Raw genomic sequence first — 18,963 nt, 5'->3', positions numbered from 1 at the left:
CTTGTGGACCCTGGTACGTACCCAGTGGTCAGCCTCCTCAGCAAGCTTCCTAGGGTTAGTCAACTTGCTATCAATAAGGTGCTGGCATAGCTCTGGAAAATAATTAGCAGACAAGTGCTCCCTTGCAATCAAATCATAGAGCGCTTCAAAAATATCCACTTTGCTACCCTTCACCCAACCATCCATAGCTCTGCAAAAGGAAGATACATATTGTACCAAAGTGGTTCCCTCCAGCTTCTTACAATTTCTGAACCTCTGTCTATAGAGTTCTGGGGTCAAACCATATCGTGTCATTAGTGCTTCCTTAATGTGGGAATAAGACATCCTATTCTCACTGGGTAGGTCAAACAAAGTATCCCTCCCCTCACTCACAAAGCGGCCCCACAACCCCGCTCCCCAATCCTTCTCAGGGACCCGGTGGGCCAACATTGCTATTTCATAGGCTGCAAACCACTGCCCAGTATCTTCATGCTTATGGAAATCTTTGATGACATCCTTGGGGATATATACCCTGCCTTCTGAAGGCACAGATGGTGCGCTGCCACCAGAGGGATTGATCTCAAAGCCCTTTGCCTTAATCTCTAACTCCCTCAATATCCTCTCATGTTGTATTCTCATCCTCTCTCTCTCCAAGGACAATCTGTTATTCTCTGCTTCTCTCTGACCCTCCATCTTAAGCTTAGCCATCTCCAGCTTCTGTGTCCTATTTCTCTCCCTGTCTTTCAACTCTCTGGCGGACAGGTCTTTGGAAGAGATACTACTGCCAGGTGGGGATGGTACTCTTCCCCTGGCTGGAAAACTGGCCTATGCAGTTGCCCATCTGCATCCCCAGCTGGCTCCACAACAAGATCAGGGGTGTTTCTTGCTTCTACCCAGGCCTTCAGCGCCTTTTGCTAGCCATCCTTTTTAGAAATGCCTGGTGTAGCAGCTTTCAATTTCTTACAGAGATGCTTGAGCTGTTTCAAAGTGTAGGTTTCCAACCTCTCTTCCTCAAAATCAAGATCCATAGATGCAACAGATGCTGGTCTACTCATGGTAATAAGAATTGGGAGTTTTCAGGAAAAAATAACAGTCCAAGGAAACAAATTCTACCATAAAAAAAGGATGTGGTCGCGTTTGGTCTGCACTCACTAATAGTGTACACCAATTCACTATTTGGACATGCCACGCACACCAGGGCTTGTCCTACCTTATACTTACAATGCACCCTGCCCTTGGGCCTACCTTAGGGGTGTCTAATATGAAGAAAAGTGAAGGTTTAGGCACTGGCAAGTGGGTGCACTTGCCAAGTCGACATGGCAGTCACAGACTGCACAAAGGCCTTGCAATGGCAGGCCTGAGACACACTTTACAAGCTGCTTCTCTGGGTGGCACAACCAGTGCTGCGAGCCTACCAGCAGCATATGATTTACAAGCCCTGGGCACACATGGTGCACTGTACTAGGGCCTGACAAGTAAATCAAATAACCCAATCATGGAGTCACTAATCAATATATCAATTTAACATAGGGAGCACTTGCACTGTGGCACTGAATAGCAGTGGCACAGTGCCCAAAGCATACAACCAGCAAAAACATATCAAAAACAGAGGAGGCAATCCAACAAAATGGAAGGGAGGCTCACGCCAATGATGCCATGTCTAACACATTCCATCCATCATTTTTTGTGAGACCCCCAGAATGTATGCCTAGACCTGGCCATCATGCTTACTTTATAATTGGATTCAAGCTGCAACTCACTGCTGAGATCCAGATAGACTGAAACTGGTCAGGAGTTGCTTATGTTTATTTATTTTATAAAGTTTTATATAGCGACCGTCTAGAGAGCACCAGGCCTCGTAGTTTGGCTTGGACTGTTATTGACAGCCCATCGCAAGGACATGCCGTTATTGGGGCCGTGTTGCGGATATTATAATTGGGGGATCTACTGAAATTCTAAAATGATTGTTGATACCATATATGGGATAACCAAATTGAGAGAGAAATTACAAAATCATCTTACAATCAAAGATGAATTACTACTAATCTCTTTGAAAGCCTTGATAACGATGGTTTTCATCAAAGCGTATGTTTTGCTGTAGTTTGCTGTAGTTGTCTGATGTCAACACTACCAGCGCCAACCGCCAGATCTCCTGGTCCAACGTCAACGACGACGAGACATGCAAGGTCCTGAACTCCATCAACTCAGGATCTCCGTCAGACCTGTGCCCACACCAAGTATTCGATTCAGAAAAGGGGGTGGTGATGAACAGAGTGTCTGAATTAAGCAGACCACTCTTACCCAGTCCAAAGATCAGGGCTTGATCCATCACCGTTTTTTAACTCACTGCACCATCCCAGCTCAGAACTTGGCTATATGCAAATTAGTCTGACCCTGGCCCAGTGCATCATGGGAACAGGGCAGACCAAACTACCAAGCCAATTCTTATACTGGGAAGGAAACAAGCTACCGGGGACCAAGTATTCAACAAAGCAGACGCAGCCATCGCACCCCAACTACGGAAGGTCATCAACATCTCCTTTGAAACAGCGGCATTCCCGGAAAGCTGGAAGCACGCCGAAATCAACGCCCTCCTCAAGAAGCCCAAGGCACACCCCAAGGACCTCAAGAACTTCCGGCCCATCTCCCTGCTCCCGTTCCTGGCAAAGATCATCGAGAAAATCGTCAACATGCAATTGGCTGGCCACTTGGAAGACAACAACATCTTGGACCCGTCCCAGTCTAGATTCAGACGAAACCACAGCACCGATACAGCCCTCATTGCCGCCACAGACATCAGGCGCCAACTAGACAACAGTGAAACATCAGCCCTCATCCTCCTGGACCTGTCAGCCGCCTTCGACACGGTCTGCCATCGCAAAGACACGCCTCCTAGAAGCCGGAATCCAAGAGAAGGCCCTTGACTGGACCACGTCCTTCCTCTCCGGCAGAACCCAGAACGTCCGCCTCCCACCCTTCTGATCCGAAGCCACCGACATCATCTGCGGGATCCCCCAGGGCTCATCTCTCAGCCCGATGCTGTTCAACGTCTACAGGGCCTCCCTCGCGCAAGTGGCCCGCCGTCACAACCTCAACATCATATCCTACGCCGACGACACCCAGCTCATCCTCTCTCTCACCAAGGACCCACACACCGCCAAAACCAACCTCCACGAAGGAATGAAGGCCGTCGTCGACTGGATGAGGAGCAGCCGTCTGAAGCTGAACTCGGACAAGACGGAGGTCCTCATCCTCGGACCCACCCCCTCAGCCTGGGATGACTCCTGGTGGCCTACCACACAGGGAACAGCACCAATACCCACTGACCGTGCACGCAACCTAGGATTCATCCTCGACTCCTCCCTCTCCATGTCTAAGCAGGTCAATGCCGTCTCCTCCTCCTGCTACAACATCTTCCGCATGCTCCGCAGGATCTACAAGTGAATCCCGACCGAAACAAGAAGAACGATGACACAGGCCCTCGTCAGCACAAGACTGGACTACGGCAACGCACTCTACGCAGGAATCCCAGCCAAACACCTACGACGACTACATTGCATCCAAAACACCTCCGCCCGACTGATCGTCAACGCCCCCCGCCGCAGCCACATCACCCCCGCCTGAGGGACCTACACTGGCTCCCCGTCGACAAGAGGAACACCTTCAAGTTCCTCACCCACGCACACAAAGCACTTCACAACGCCGGACCAGCCTACCTGAACAGCAGACTCAGCTTCTACACCCCCACCCGCCAGTTCCGCTCCGCCAGCCTCGCCCTTGCCGCTGTCCCCCGCATCCAACGAACGACCTCCGGCGGCAGATACTTCTCCTACCTCGCCGCCAAGACCTGGAACACCCTCCCTACCTACATACGGCAGACCCAAGACCTACTCGCCTTCAGAAGACTCCTCAAGACCTGGCTCTTCGAGCAGTAGCAGCATCCCCCCTCCCCATAGCGCCTTGAGACCCTCATGGGTAAGTAGCGCGCTTTACAAGTACTCTGATTGATTGATTGATTGAACTTTTGAAAAAAACTTAGGGAATGCAGTGAATCTGTGAACAAGGATTAATAATCTATACACCACTGGAATAATGAAATATGACTTTTGTTCTCTCCTGATATCATTAATGAGTTCATGAACCTTCCATTGAATTAAAATAATTACCAATACACCAGTAGGTAATGGTATTGGAGGAACAAGCACAGGACTGCACGTTCCTATACGCACATTTTTCTAAACTGATTTCAAAGGGCCCGATTCACAGAACTAACTTAAGACGAAATCCTAAACTTACTACCATTTGGTATTCACTGAAGGCACTTACTCATTTTGGTATTCACCGAAGCACTTACTCATTTCGGTATTCAAAGAAGTTAGGAGTCCTAACCTTAGGACTCCTAAATGCCTTCTGTGAATACCGAAAGTCTTAAAGTTAGGATTTTTCTCAGTTTAAGAGTAGTAAAGTTAGGACTCCTAACTTTAGGACTCCTAAATGCCTTCTGTGAATACCGAAAGTCTTAAAGTTAGGATTTTTCTCAGTTTAGGAGTAGTAACGTTAGTACTCCTAAGGGTAATTTGTAGATATTTAAGTATTTATTTAGCATTTTAGAGGTTGGTTTTAAAAGTTATCTGATATGTGAATTAATATTTTAATCAGACTTTTTGATTTCAAATCCTCTTTTCAATTACATAATTCCTATGGGTTATGGTCTGGATGAGGAATCTGCTAGTTTACACAAATCGTTGCAAGCAGTATTTATTTAGGCTTAGACAAACACTCTACGCATTTCGGGGCCAGCAGCCCCTTACTCACAATATATATATCCGGGTTGCATGGTGATAAGCGGACCTTGAGGTGGATGAGACTTTTCCAAGTGTGTTTCTTAAGAGTCAACTCTTCTGTCTTTTTCAATCGATTCCATCTTGCAGCCAAACATGCCCCAATGCCAGAAGCACAGTTCCCGGAGGGCGGGCTTGAAAGCAGAATAAATTGCGCACACAACAAAGAGGGCTATGTGTTTGTCATGTGACTGTTAGTAGTATCCTGTGACGGATGCTTGATAAGGGCGGTCACCCCGCTTGGACCTACAGTGCTTTGCAAACATGGTGAGAATGAAGTTATGTTATGTTATGTTATAGTATTTTTGTATAGCGCCTATCACCGCCTGTCTCTAAGTGCTCACACAGAAAAGGAACATAACCTGCTGTCTCCTAGATCACTTCGCCGTCTGCCCCAGTTAGGGCGAAGATGTTGACTTTTTAAATAGATGAGTCTTCAAGTTCTTCCTGAAGGACAGTAGCTGCGAGTCTTCCTTCAGGCTGGCCGGTAGCTCGTTCTACAATTGCGGTAGAAGTACAGAAAGAGCCCTGCCCCCTTTAGAATTTAACTTGAATCTGGGTTGGATCAGATTGGAGGCCTTACCCGAACGCAAGGTTCTGCCTGGAATGTACTTCCTCAGGCGCTGTTTAATGTATTCTGGGGCATGGCCGAAGATTGCCTTGTGAGCCATGCAAAGACACTTAAACTGCACTCTGAACTTAACAGGCAGCCAGTGCAGCTTCCGGAGAAGTGGGGTTGTATGCGAGTTCCTAGGTAGGGAATATATCAGCCTGGCCGCATCGGGCAGTGCAGCTTATGCTAATCGTGCATTATTTTTCGGGCATACGCCCTTGCCTAGCCCCTGGGTTTTATTCCAGCCTTTGAGACAGAGCAGATAAAATGTTCCCAGAACCATGGCATGGGCTTTCATTAGAAAGCAGTCCAGCAAATTCAAATCTCACAACCACACCCCCACGCCTCTTCTTCCACCCCAGTAGTGGGCCCAGAAGCAGCAACTGCACCCAATGATGCACAGAAAAGACCCTGAAAGCAAAGCCTGCCAAATCAGTACCACCACCCACAGCACTCTCAGCTATCCAAGCACTAGCAGCCACGCTCAGCTCCGCCGATGCACATCAACTTCCTGCTGCCATTCAAACTGAGGGCCCCCGTGCTGCTCTTGCCATGGATTTCAACTCTGGCATTTAGCAGTCGCCTCTCCGCCAGCATTGGCACCCACATTCAGCCCTGAAAACACTTCATCCATGCTGACCTGCAGGAAGATCTGCCCCTCTACTACAGGTAACCCTAAGCGCTCTCCCAATGCACCTCTGTATGCTCTTTCTCTTGCCCTCTTTCTCGACCTTGCTCTATCCGCCCTCTCTGTCTGTGTGTCTCTCCGTCTGTGTCTCTCTCCCTCTCTTGCCAAGGACAGGTGCAATAATATACATAGTTTGCACATTAGTTTAAAACCTGGTTCAGGTATCTAGCAGTGCCTCATTCACGAAAATGTAACTTTTTATTGTTAACAAAAAAAAGAAATTATTATTAATCACATAGGCGAAACCTAATGCATTTACCAATGCTTGTGGACAATGCATTCGCAAAGTGAATTGCATTCCAAATGCAGAACTAGATTTCCACTTATAGAATTCACTTACCAAGTAAAATGTTCTAATTTCAAATTAAAGGTCAATGTGAACGGAACCGTTAGATGGAGAAAAGATTAATCTGATAAGAATAACTAATTTAAGGGAGCGTGTAAATGGATTACAGCTGTGAAGATGGTTTTAGGTACTTTTTGGGAAAGAAGGCTTAAAATTCCAAACCCAGCTGTTCACACCTCATTTTGCTTTTCCTAATGCCTAACAGTTTGGGTTTTAATAAGTTCCCATCAACACTTTGGAAGAGATAAATTGACAGGCAGAATTATTTTTAAAAAATCATTTTGTAGGCTGATCCCCGATGGAACTTGTAGGAGTCCACATCTGCGCAGGGAGTGGAGGGAGGCGCTCTGGGGGACTTAGAAGGAAAATAATTGGGTGTCTGCCAGTTTCAGAAGTACATCTGAGGCTCTCAGTCTGGGGATCAATTTAAATACCACGTCACCGATTGACATTTTGTATTGTGTGTTTTTCTATATTTTTCTAAGTTTTATATTTTCTTCTGATTTTAAAAACGTCAAAAGATATTTAATCAAAGTATTGGTTTTTGAGATATGGCCTGTCTCGTGGCTGATTCACAGGCAGCTCCTTTATTTAATGATGGGTTGTCAGCCATAACAATGATGAAACAAAAGAGGAGTATGCATGGAATGTTGATGAGGAAGCAAGTCACCGACCAGGTCGGTGAGTGAGGGCTTTCTTAACAAACCAAATGGGCTTTGTTGGTTCCTTGTGCTCTGTGCATTTTTCCATTTAACCAGAACAGGAACACTCTTTTGTTGTTGTTTTCTAATATAGTTTGGGGACTAAGAGTGTTCTTGACTCTCCCTACCTCTCTTGTTGTTGATCAGTATGCATGGAATGTGTCAACACAGAAAGTGTCCTTGCTGTGTTTACATGTAGGTCACTATTCCTGTTTGTAGCGCATTCTTGGAAATGGGGTTGACGTGAGCTGAATGTGACTGGCAGGACTAGAATGCTGCAATGCATTATTTATGAGGACTGGTGCTGACCTTTTCTAGTTAATGGCGCACTCTTTAAATGTGGCATGTTATTTTACGCATTTTTATGTCACAGCTTTTGGCTATTCCTTGGCCTCTTGGTTTTTAGGTCTCGCCTGAGACAGCGCATGCACTGTATCTTCGAGACATTTAGTAAGTGGCTTTTAAAAGGGCCACCAGACGCTTTTGCTGGCCTACGGCTTGCATTCACGAGCTCGTACAGAGCTGCCATCTGTGTTTTTACTGCTGTAATCAGGCTCCTCTGCTTGCACTACCCCCTCCCATTTCCCCCTCCCTCCTGGTCAGCTTCATTTGTGTCTTCTAGCTGTGAATCATGCTTCTCTGCTTGCACTCCCCCCTCCCTTCTCCCCCTCCCTCTTCGTCAGTTTCATTTGTGTCTTCTATCACTGTGAATGCTCCTGCTTCCACCAGGCACACACACCATCAGTTGTCAGTGCACGCTTTCACCAGGCACACACACCACCAGCCATCAGTACACGCTTCCACCAGGCATACACACCACCAGCCGTCAGTGCCTGCTTCCACCGGGCACACACACCACCAGCTGTCAGTGCACGCTTCCACTGGGCATACACACCACCAGCCGTCAGTGCACGATTCCACCAGGCACACACACCACCAGCCGTTAGTGCAGGATTCCACCAGGCACACACACCACCAGCCGTCAGTGCACGATTCCACCCGGCACACACACCACCAGCCGTCGGTGCACGCTTCCACCGGGCACGCACACCACCAGCCGTCAGTATACGCTTCCACCAGTCACGCACACCACCAGCCGTCAGTGCACGCTTCCACCAGGCACACACATCACCAGCCGTCCGTGCACGCTTCCACCAGGCACACACACCACCAGCCGTCAGTACACGCTTCCACCAGGCACACACACACCACCAGCCGTCAGTGCACGCTTCCACCAGGCACACACACCACCAGCCATCAGTGCAGGCTTCCACCAGGCACACACACTACCTGCCGTCACATACTACCAGCCGTCGGTGTACACTTCCACCAGGCACACACCACCAGCCGTCAATGCATGCTTTCACCAGGCACACACACACCACCAGCCGTCGGTGCATGCTTTCACCGGGCACATGCTCCACCAGCCGCCAGTGCACGCTTTTACCAGGCACACACACCACCAGCCATTAGTGCACACTTCCACCAGGCACACACACCACCAGCCGTCAGTGCACTTTTCCACCAGGCACACACTTCATCATCCATCAGTGCACGCTTCCACCAGGCACACACACCTGCAGCCATCAGTGCACACTTTCACCAGGCGCACACACCATCAGTGCACGCTTCCACCAGGCACACATACCACCAGCTGTCAGTGCACGCTTCCACCAGGCACACACACCACCAGCTGTCAGTGCACGCTTGCACCAGGCACACACACCACCAGTCGTCAGTGCATGCTTCCACCAGGCACACACACCACCAGCCTTCAGTGCACGTTTCCACCAGGCACACACACCACTAGCCGTCAGTGTACGCTATCACCAGGCACACACCACCAGCTGTCAGTGCACATTTCCACCAGGCACACACACCACCAGCCGTCAGTGCACGCTTCCACCAGGTACACACCACCCCAGCCGTCAGTGCACACTTCCACCAGGCACACACACCACCATCCATCAGTGCACACTTCCACCAGGCACACACACCACCAGCCGTCAGTACATGCTTCCACCAGGCACACACACCACCAGCCGCCAGTGCACGCTTCCACCAGGCACACACACCACCAGCTGTCTTTGCACGCTTCCACCAGGCACACACACCACCAGCCATCAGTGCACGCTTCCCCCAGGCACACGCACCACCAGCCGTCAGTGCACGCCTCCACCAGGCACACGCACTTCCAGCCGTCAGTGCACGCTTCCACCAGGCACACACACCACCAGCCATCAGTGCACGCTTCCAAGAGGCACACACACCACCATCCGTCAGAGCACACTTTCACCAGGCACACAAACGCCACCAGCCGTCGGTGCAGGCTTTCACCGGGCACACGCGCAACCAGCCATCAGTGCACACTTTCACCAGGCACACACACCACCAGCCATCAGTGCACGCTTCCACCATGGACACACCACCAGCCGTCAGTGAACGCTTCCACCAGGTACACACTCTACCAGCGGTCAGTGCACGCTTCCACCAGGCACACACACCACGAGCCATCAGTACACTCTTTCACCAGGCACACACACCACGAGCCATCAGTGCACGCTTCCATCAGGCACACACACCACCTGCCTTCAGTGCACGCTTTCACCAGGCACACACACCAGCCGTCAGTGCATGCTTCCACCAGGCACACACACCACCAGCCGTTAGTGCATGCTTCCACCAGGCACACACACCACCAGCCGTCAGTGCATGCTTTCACCAGGCACACACACCACCAGCCATCAGTGCACGTTTTCACCAGGCACACACACCCCCAGCCGTCAGTGCACGCTTCCACCGGGCACACACACCACCAGCCATCAGTGCATGCTTCCACCAGGCACACACACCACTAGCCGTCAGTACACACTTTCACCAGGCACATACACTATCAGCCGTCAGACACTACCAACCGTCGGTGCAATCTTCACCAGACACACACCACCGGTCGTCAGTGCAAGCTTTCACCAGGCACACACACACACCACCAGCCGTCGGTGCATGCTTTCACCGGGCACACACACCACCAGCTGTCAGTGCACGCTTTCACCGGGCACACCACCAGCCGTCAGTGCCTGCTTTCACCTGGCGCACACACCACCAGCCATCAGTGCACGCTTTCACCAGGTACACACACCACCAGCCGTCAGTGCATTAGGCAGGCTCTTCTCAGAGTTTCTTGGTAAATATGTGTTCAATGCCTGGGAGGGAGTGGGTCCAGCTTCCTTAAATCATGCTGAGTATGCAGGTGCAGTGCATGAACTCCTGTGTGAGTGAGTCATGCTGCCTGGGGCTCACTCACTCCACACTTGTAAATTGCGCCTCCACCAGGCTTTTTCTCATTTGCAAAGTTCGGCGCATGCGCACAGCTAGGCAGCCCCCACACTCCCGGGAATGAATGCTTCCTACAACCAGAATGGAAACAACATTCAGAGCAATGAAAACAAGTTTATTTGATGCATAGAACTGTTAACAAACACCATGGCCAGCTATTGTAGATCTGGTATCTTAAACAAAACACCAACAAAAAACAAGCAAGCATTGGCATAGCCAATAGGTCTTGCTTTTTGGACACTATAAGTAGTTACATGGCTAAACACTTATAAGGTCCCAAATGTGATACCTATTGGCTATGCCAATGCTTGTTTAGGTTCTAGGGCAGACTGCTGTCAGTGAATATTGGTTAACTAGAAGGCGGGTCCAGCCTAACATTCGTGGGCATTAACTGTGTCCTGGGTAATCCCTGTGAGTCATCCGAGGGTGTGTGGTTGGATGTTGTTTCAGGTCCTGCAACCTTTCTCCTAATCTGTGCCATTTATGACACTGTTATGTACAATATCAAAGGCACTCGTATCCCATTCCCACTGTTCCTGCCTTATTGTCACCAGGGTCATGGTCTTGGTCCCATGTTGCACGTGCTACGGATCCAACCCTCTGTCCTGTGGACATGAGCTGTAGTACTAGCCCCTTTTGAACCAACATCCTTTCTCGGATGGAGGTAACAGCATTGGAGAAAGAGGAGGGAGGAACTAGAGAACGGGCATTTGTACTATTCATGTTCATAGAAGCTTGAGGCATTCAGGAAGGCTTTGACATCAGAGGTTGAGTGTAAAAGCTCTCTCCGAAGTGCTTAAGATTAGTCTCTGGCACTCAATAATCCTGGGCCAACTTTGCCTAGGCTGCTGATTCTCTAGTGCTGACCCTAGGCTGCTAAGGTTAAAGTTGTCTGCGTTCAATCAGTGTTGTGGCTGCAGTATGGGTGTGCAGGAGACAACTTGTGGTTTCAGGATGCAGAACTCTTCCCCTTTCAGTCCAGGATTACTGCATGAATAGTGCAAAATGCAGTTGCAGCAAATTACTTTGCTCGAGGTCTACTCCTTCCCCAACACACAGAATCTCCCCATTGATGAGGCTCTTTAAGACCTTCCCACAGTGGTCTGTGTTCTGTCCATGAAGCTCCTGGTAGGTATCCGTGGCATAACTTTGGGTTTCAGTCTCTTGACTAGAACTCTGGAGCGTGTTATTCCTTTTTGCCACACAATCTTACAAGTGGTCAAACATGAGCTATGTGTCACTCACCTCACTAAGACTGTTTGTAAACTGAGCATTACTGACAGCAGATGTTGATAAATTGTGACTCACTGTTCTTTGTGCACTGCAGATGACTTTGAAACAGCCAGCGGCCTACTGCCTGCTCACTATGAACACACAAACATTGAGAAACCAAAGTATGTCATGTTTTCGAAGAACAGAGGTTGTCCTAGAAGAATGCAGAGAGCACATGAAAAAAGGCACATCAATGTTACTGAAGATATACGGTAAGGTTCCTCAGAGTTTAACAGTATTGTGAGGATGCGTCTAGAAATATTAAATCATATTTATTACGTTGCCTTTCCGAAGTCGGGAAAGTTTTCAAATCTGTATTCGAATCCTGCCTTGCACAAACGTTATTGGCTATGTCCAGACATGAAAAGTGAATCTTCACTTCAGTGATAACACCAGATGAGGAGAAACCCATCTGAGGTTCAGTGGCGGCTGGTGTTTGAAGGCAGTGGATGTGGCAGGTCGCGGGTTGGGGCGTGAGGGCAGGAGGGAATGAAATGTAAACAAAAAAAATCCACACTTACCGGTCTGCTGCTGGCGTCCGCCGTTGCTGCCTCCTCTCGGTCCTCTTCTCCACTTCCAGGGCAGAAATCCGGGTGCACCCGGCTCTCAGCCTCCCAATAGCCAATCCCAGAGCTGCCATGCAGCGTTGTGATTGGTCTGATCGCTGTGGATCGGCGCTCAGCCAGAGAATGTTAGGCTGGGCATGTTCTCCACGCAAGATATAATGCAGCCTGAATGGAGAACATTCATGCGCACTTTAGGGAATGCAAACCACTCCTCCCCTTCCCTGCTCTGTCAGCGGAGCAGCCCACCCATCCCGCCCACAAAGCTGCAGGAACAAGGAAAAAATACATTTATAATAACTTATAGTTATTATCATTTTATTTTTCCTTTAGTGACACTGCTTAAAAGCAGCGGGCCACGCTCCACTGCCTTAGTGGAGAAACTGCCACTGCTGAGGTTGCTTGTATCTTGAACAGAGATGACATGACCTTTGGCGCGAGCAGCTGCTTTTAGTGCAGGGTTGGCTAACTGCATAAGATTCATCCTATCTCACAATGGCATAGCTAAGAACAAAATGGTGGAAAGCCATTTCAATGGTGTACCTACAACAGTTCACAAGCTGAAGCTTTTACATTGGATACATACAAAATAGATATTATCCTGCAGAAGGGTAGGTAGTATCCTTAATTGCATTACATGATTATTATATTCTGGTTAGAAATACATTTTAAGTCAAGGCTCAAATGCTTAATACTAGGAATATAACTTTAAAGCAAAATAATACAATATGTCCTAGATGAAGAAATCATAAAATAAGTAGTAGCACATCAACATGTTGCCTTCTTTCTTGTTATTCTTCTGGCAGCAACAAGTTGACTGTCTTTTGGCCTTTATAATTCCTTTAATGCATGCATTTAAACAACTGTGCTTCCACCTCCTTCCCTGCACGCTCTAATTTGTCGTCTTTTTTGCTTGCCCTGTGTGTTTTCTAAGATCTCAGTTGTCCTTGGGCCTCTGCCTCACTGTTACTCTGTGTTTCCTATGTGGCACTGCCTCTGCAGCATCGCCAGGTGATGCGCAGTCCTTGTTTCGAGCATCATCCAGATGCAATTTTTAATATCTTCTGGACTTTGCACTTGTGCCCCTCCTTTTTTTGTTTCATATTTCCAGTTTGGCAGGGTAAAGTGCTGCATTACCCTCATGTAACTTTTCTCCCATGAAGCATGCTTTATCATCTACCTAAACAACGTTTTCATCATGGTTAAGTCCCACCAGGAGTCTCTCGACAGTACCAAGTTCATGGTTTTGTTCATCCCGTGGTTGGGGTTTGCAGTTCATTTAAAAAGATTGCCATTATTCCATCTCTGGAGCTTGGGTGTCTGAATATTTTCAATAGCAACGGCTTGTAACAGTTGAGTCTTCTCCTTCCTAAACTGGCCAACGTCAAGAAAGCACATTGTCTATCCCTCAAAGCTTCTTTCTTTTCTCTCAGAGAACTACCTTCGATTCAGCTTCCTCTCCTCCTGAATTCAGGCCCTTTTTCTGGACCCTCTCCACTATTTAGGCTTCCGGCATCACTAGGTATCTTACCTTTCCATGGTTTTTCCAACACATAGTATCTCTCCCTGGAAGGTAAGCCTGGGTAGAGACTTTTTTGTGGTTGCCCCATATCCACAACAGGAATGGTAGAGTGATGTGAAACGTCTTCAGATCTCATATCGAGGCTTGGGTGCCCACTGCGGCTCACTGATACCTCCAATATGGTGAGATCCAACATCAGTAGTTAAGCATGCTTTGGGTGAATGTTGGTATCCTGCCATCTGGGGTTCTTTGGGAATATAGAGGACAAACACAATTTAAATTTGATTTTGATTATCTAGATAACTATCGTTTCATTACTCACTTCCTTTTCTTCAGCTCAGACCTCCAAAGAACAGTCATCTTTCAATTCCATATCCATTATGTTTTCCACAACCTACTGCGGGCCTTTCTTCCCTGTTGTAGTGCTGAAACTGCAACAGCAAAGTCTAGAATGATGTGGAAATGATCCACCGCCCAATATACTAATTGATAAGATATTTGCTTTGTTATATATGTGTGATTGTGTACACAAGACGATTTAGAAAAGGGGGTGGTGATGAACAGAGTGTCTGAGTTAAACAGACCACTCTTACCCAGTCCAAAGATCAGGGCTTGATCCATCACCGTTATTTATCTCACTGCCCCATCCCAGCTCAGAACCTGGCTATATGCAAATCAGTCTGTCCCTGGCCCAGTGCATCATGGGAACAGGGCAGACTAAACTACCAAGCCAATTCTTCACCAGAAAGGAGACAAGCTACCGGGGACCGGTTTCTGGCATTTCAGCCTTCTTCCGCCCGGCTTGCTTGAATCCTGATGGAGCAGTGAGAAAGGGACTCATGTCTGAGTATACCCTGCCACACCTATAGTGGCCAAAAACGATTTAGAAGAGGGGGTGGTGATGAACAGAGTGTCTGAGTTAAACAGACCACTCTTACCCAGTCCAAAGATCAGGGCTTGATCCATCACCGTTATTTATCTCACTGCCCCATCCCAGCTCAGAACCTGGCTATATGCAAATCAGTCTGTCCCTGGCCCAGTGCATCATGGGAACAGGGCAGACTAAACTACCAAGCCAATTCTTCACCAGAAAGGAGACAAGCTACCGGGGACCGGTTTCTGGCATTTCAGCCTTCTTCGGCCCGGCTTGCTTGAATCCTGATGGAGCAGTGAGAAAGGGACTCATGTCTGAGTATACCCTGCCACACCTATAGTGGCCAAAAACGATTTAGAAAAGGGGGTGGTGATGAACAGAGTGTCTGAGTTAAACAGACCACTCTTACCCAGTCCAAAGATCAGGGCTTGATCCATCACCGTTATTTATCTCACTGCCCCATCCCAGCTCAGAACCTGGCTATATGCAAATCAGTCTGTCCCTGGCCCAGTGCATCATGGGAACAGGGCAGACTAAACTACCAAGCCAATTCTTCACCAGAAAGGAGACAAGCTACCGGGGACCGGTTTCTGGCATTTCAGCCTTCTTCGGCCCGGCTTGCTTGAATCCTGATGGAGCAGTGAGAAAGGGACTCATGTCTGAGTATACCCTGCCACCCCTATAGTGGCCAAAAACGATTTAGAAAAGGGGGTGGTGATGAACAGAGTGTCTGAGTTAAACAGACCACTCTTACCCAGTCCAAAGATCAGGGCTTGATCCATCACCGTTATTTATCTCACTGCCCCATCCCAGCTCAGAACCTGGCTATATGCAAATCAGTCTGTCCCTGGCCCAGTGCATCATGGGAACAGGGCAGACTAAACTACCAAGCCAATTCTTCACCAGAAAGGAGACAAGCTACCGGGGACCGGTTTCTGGCATTTCAGCCTTCTTCGGCCCGGCTTGCTTGAATCCTGATGGAGCAGTGAGAAAGGGACTCATGTCTGAGTATACCCTGCCACACCTATAGTGGCCAAAAACGATTTAGAAAAGGGGGTGGTGATGAACCGAGTGTCTGAGTTAAACAGACCACTCTTACCCAGTCCAAAGATCAGGGCTTGATCCATCACCGTTATTTATCTCACTGCCCCATCCCAGCTCAGAACCTGGCTATATGCAAATCAGTCTGTCCCTGGCCCAGTGCATCATGGGAACAGGGCAGACTAAACTACCAAGCCAATTCTTCACCAGAAAGGAGACAAGCTACCGGGGACCGGTTTCTGGCATTTCAGCCTCCTTCGGCCCGGCTTGCTTGAATCCTGATGGAGCAGTGAGAAAGGGACTCATGTCTGAGTATACCCTGCCACACCTATAGTGGCCAAAAACGATTTAGAAAAGGGGGTGGTGATGAACAGAGTGTCTGAGTTAAACAGACCACTCTTACCCAGTCCAAAGATCAGGGCTTGATCCATCACCGTTATTTATCTCACTGCCCCATCCCAGCTCAGAACCTGGCTATATGCAAATCAGTCTGTCCCTGGCCCAGTGCATCATGGGAACAGGGCAGACTAAACTACCAAGCCAATTCTTCACCAGAAAGGAGACAAGCTACCGGGGACCGGTTTCTGGCATTTCAGCCTTCTTCGGCCCGGCTTGCTTGAATCCTGATGGAGCAGTGAGAAAGGGACTCATGTCTGAGTATACCCTGCCACACCTATAGTGGCCAAAAACGATTTAGAAAAGGGGGTGGTGATGAACAGAGTGTCTGAGTTAAACAGACCACTCTTACCCAGTCCAAAGATCAGGGCTTGATCCATCACCGTTATTTATCTCACTGCCCCATCCCAGCTCAGAACCTGGCTATATGCAAATCAGTCTTTCCCTGGCCCAGTGCATCATGGGAACAGGGCAGACTAAACTACCACGCCAATTCTTCACCAGAAAGGAGACAAGCTACCGGGGACCGGTTTCTGGCATTTCAGCCTTCTTCGGCCCGGCTTGCTTGAATCCTGATGGAGCAGTGAGAAAGGGACTCATGTCTGAGTATACCCTGCCACACCTATAGTGGCCAAAAACGATTTAGAAAAGGGGGTGGTGATGAACAGAGTGTCTGAGTTAAACAGACCACTCTTACCCAGTCCAAAGATCAGGGCTTGATCCATCACCGTTATTTATCTCACTGCCCCATCCCAGCTCAGAACCTGGCTATATGCAAATCAGTCTGTCCCTGGCCCAGTGCATCATGGGAACAGGGCAGACTAAACTACCAAGCCAATTCTTCACCAGAAAGGAGACAAGCTACCGGGGACCGGTTTCTGGCATTTCAGCCTTCTTCGGCCCGGCTTGCTTGAATCCTGAGGGAGCAGTGAGAAAGGGACTCATGTCTGAGTATACCCTGCCACACCTATAGTGGCCAAAAACGATTTAGAAAAGGGGGTGGTGATGAACAGAGTGTCTGAGTTAAACAGACCACTCTTACCCAGTCCAAAGATCAGGGCTTGATCCATCACCGTTATTTATCTCACTGCCCCATCCCAGCTCAGAACCTGGCTATATGCAAATCAGTCTGTCCCTGGCCCAGTGCATCATGGGAACAGGGCAGACTAAACTACCAAGCCAATTCTTCACCAGAAAGGAGACAAGCTACCGGGGACCGGTTTCTGGCATTTCAGCCTTCTTCGGCCCGGCTTGCTTGAATCCTGATGGAGCAGTGAGAAAGGGACTCATGTCTGAGTATACCCTGCCACACCTATAGTGGCCAAAAACGATTTAGAAAAGGGGGTGGTGATGAACAGAGTGTCTGAGTTAAACAGACCACTCTTACCCAGTCCAAAGATCAGGGCTTGATCCATCACCGTTATTTATCTCACTGCCCCATCCCAGCTCAGAACCTGGCTATATGCAAATCAGTCTGTCCCTGGCCCAGTGCATCATGGGAACAGGGCAGACTAAACTACCAAGCCAATTCTTCACCAGAAAGGAGACAAGCTACCGGGGACCGGTTTCTGGCATTTCAGCCTTCTTCGGCCCGGCTTGCTTGAATCCTGATGGAGCAGTGAGAAAGGGACTCATGTCTGAGTATACCCTGCCACACCTATAGTGGCCAAAAACGATTTAGAAAAGGGGGTGGTGATGAACAGAGTGTCTGAGTTAAACAGACCACTCTTACCCAGTCCAAAGATCAGGGCTTGATCCATCACCGTTATTTATCTCACTGCCCCATCCCAGCTCAGAACCTGGCTATATGCAAATCAGTCTGTCCCTGGCCCAGTGCATCATGGGAACAGGGCAGACTAAACTACCAAGCCAATTCTTCACCAGAAAGGAGACAAGCTACCGGGGACCGGTTTCTGGCATTTCAGCCTTCTTCGGCCCGGCTTGCTTGAATCCTGATGGAGCAGTGAGAAAGGGACTCATGTCTGAGTATACCCTGCCACACCTATAGTGGCCAAAAACGATTTAGAAAAGGGGGTGGTGATGAACAGAGTGTCTGAGTTAAACAGACCACTCTTACCCAGTCCAAAGATCAGGGCTTGATCCATCACCGTTATTTATCTCACTGCCCCATCCCAGCTCAGAACCTGGCTATATGCAAATCAGTCTGTCCCTGGCCCAGTGCATCATGGGAACAGGGCAGACTAAACTACCAAGCCAATTCTTCACCAGAAAGGAGACAAGCTACCGGGGACCGGTTTCTGGCATTTCAGCCTTCTTCGGCCCGGCTTGCTTGAATCCTGATGGAGCAGTGAGAAAGGGACTCATGTCTGAGTATACCCTGCCACACCTATAGTGGCCAAAAACGATTTAGAAAAGGGGGTGGTGATGAACAGAGTGTCTGAGTTAAACAGACCACTCTTACCCAGTCCAAAGATCAGGGCTTGATCCATCACCGTTATTTATCTCACTGCGCCATCCCAGCTCAGAACCTGGCTATATGCAAATCAGTCTGTCCCTGGCCCAGTGCATCATGGGAACAGGGCAGACTAAACTACCAAGCCAATTCTTCACCAGAAAGGAGACAAGCTACCGGGGACCGGTTTCTGGCATTTCAGCCTTCTTCGGCCCGGCTTGCTTGAATCCTGATGGAGCAGTGAGAAAGGGACTCATGTCTGAGTATACCCTGCCACACCTATAGTGGCCAAAAACGATTTAGAAAAGGGGGTGGTGATGAACAGAGTGTCTGAGTTAAACAGACCACTCTTACCCAGTCCAAAGATCAGGGCTTGAT

The 18,963-nt window shown here is 48.8% G+C and overlaps 1 protein-coding gene across 2 annotated transcripts in view; it reads left to right on the top strand.

Annotated features, from left to right (window-relative positions):
- PPP1R42 (protein phosphatase 1 regulatory subunit 42) overlaps positions 1-18,963 on the top strand; it is a 655,757-nt gene that overhangs the window by 540,573 nt on the left and 96,221 nt on the right. For both annotated transcript variants that reach the window (XM_086965837.1, XM_086965838.1), the window contains one exon: positions 11,832-11,988. In XM_086965837.1, the coding sequence (XP_086821963.1) occupies positions 11,832-11,988 (157 nt within the window). The remainder of the gene's footprint in view (positions 1-11,831; positions 11,989-18,963) is intronic.

Source organism: Lissotriton vulgaris, chromosome 4_1 (assembly GCF_964263255.1).
Source record: "Lissotriton vulgaris chromosome 4_1, aLisVul1.2, whole genome shotgun sequence".
Taxonomy (NCBI): Eukaryota; Metazoa; Chordata; class Amphibia; order Caudata; family Salamandridae; genus Lissotriton; species Lissotriton vulgaris.
This window is presented reverse-complemented; position numbering and strand designations above follow the sequence as displayed.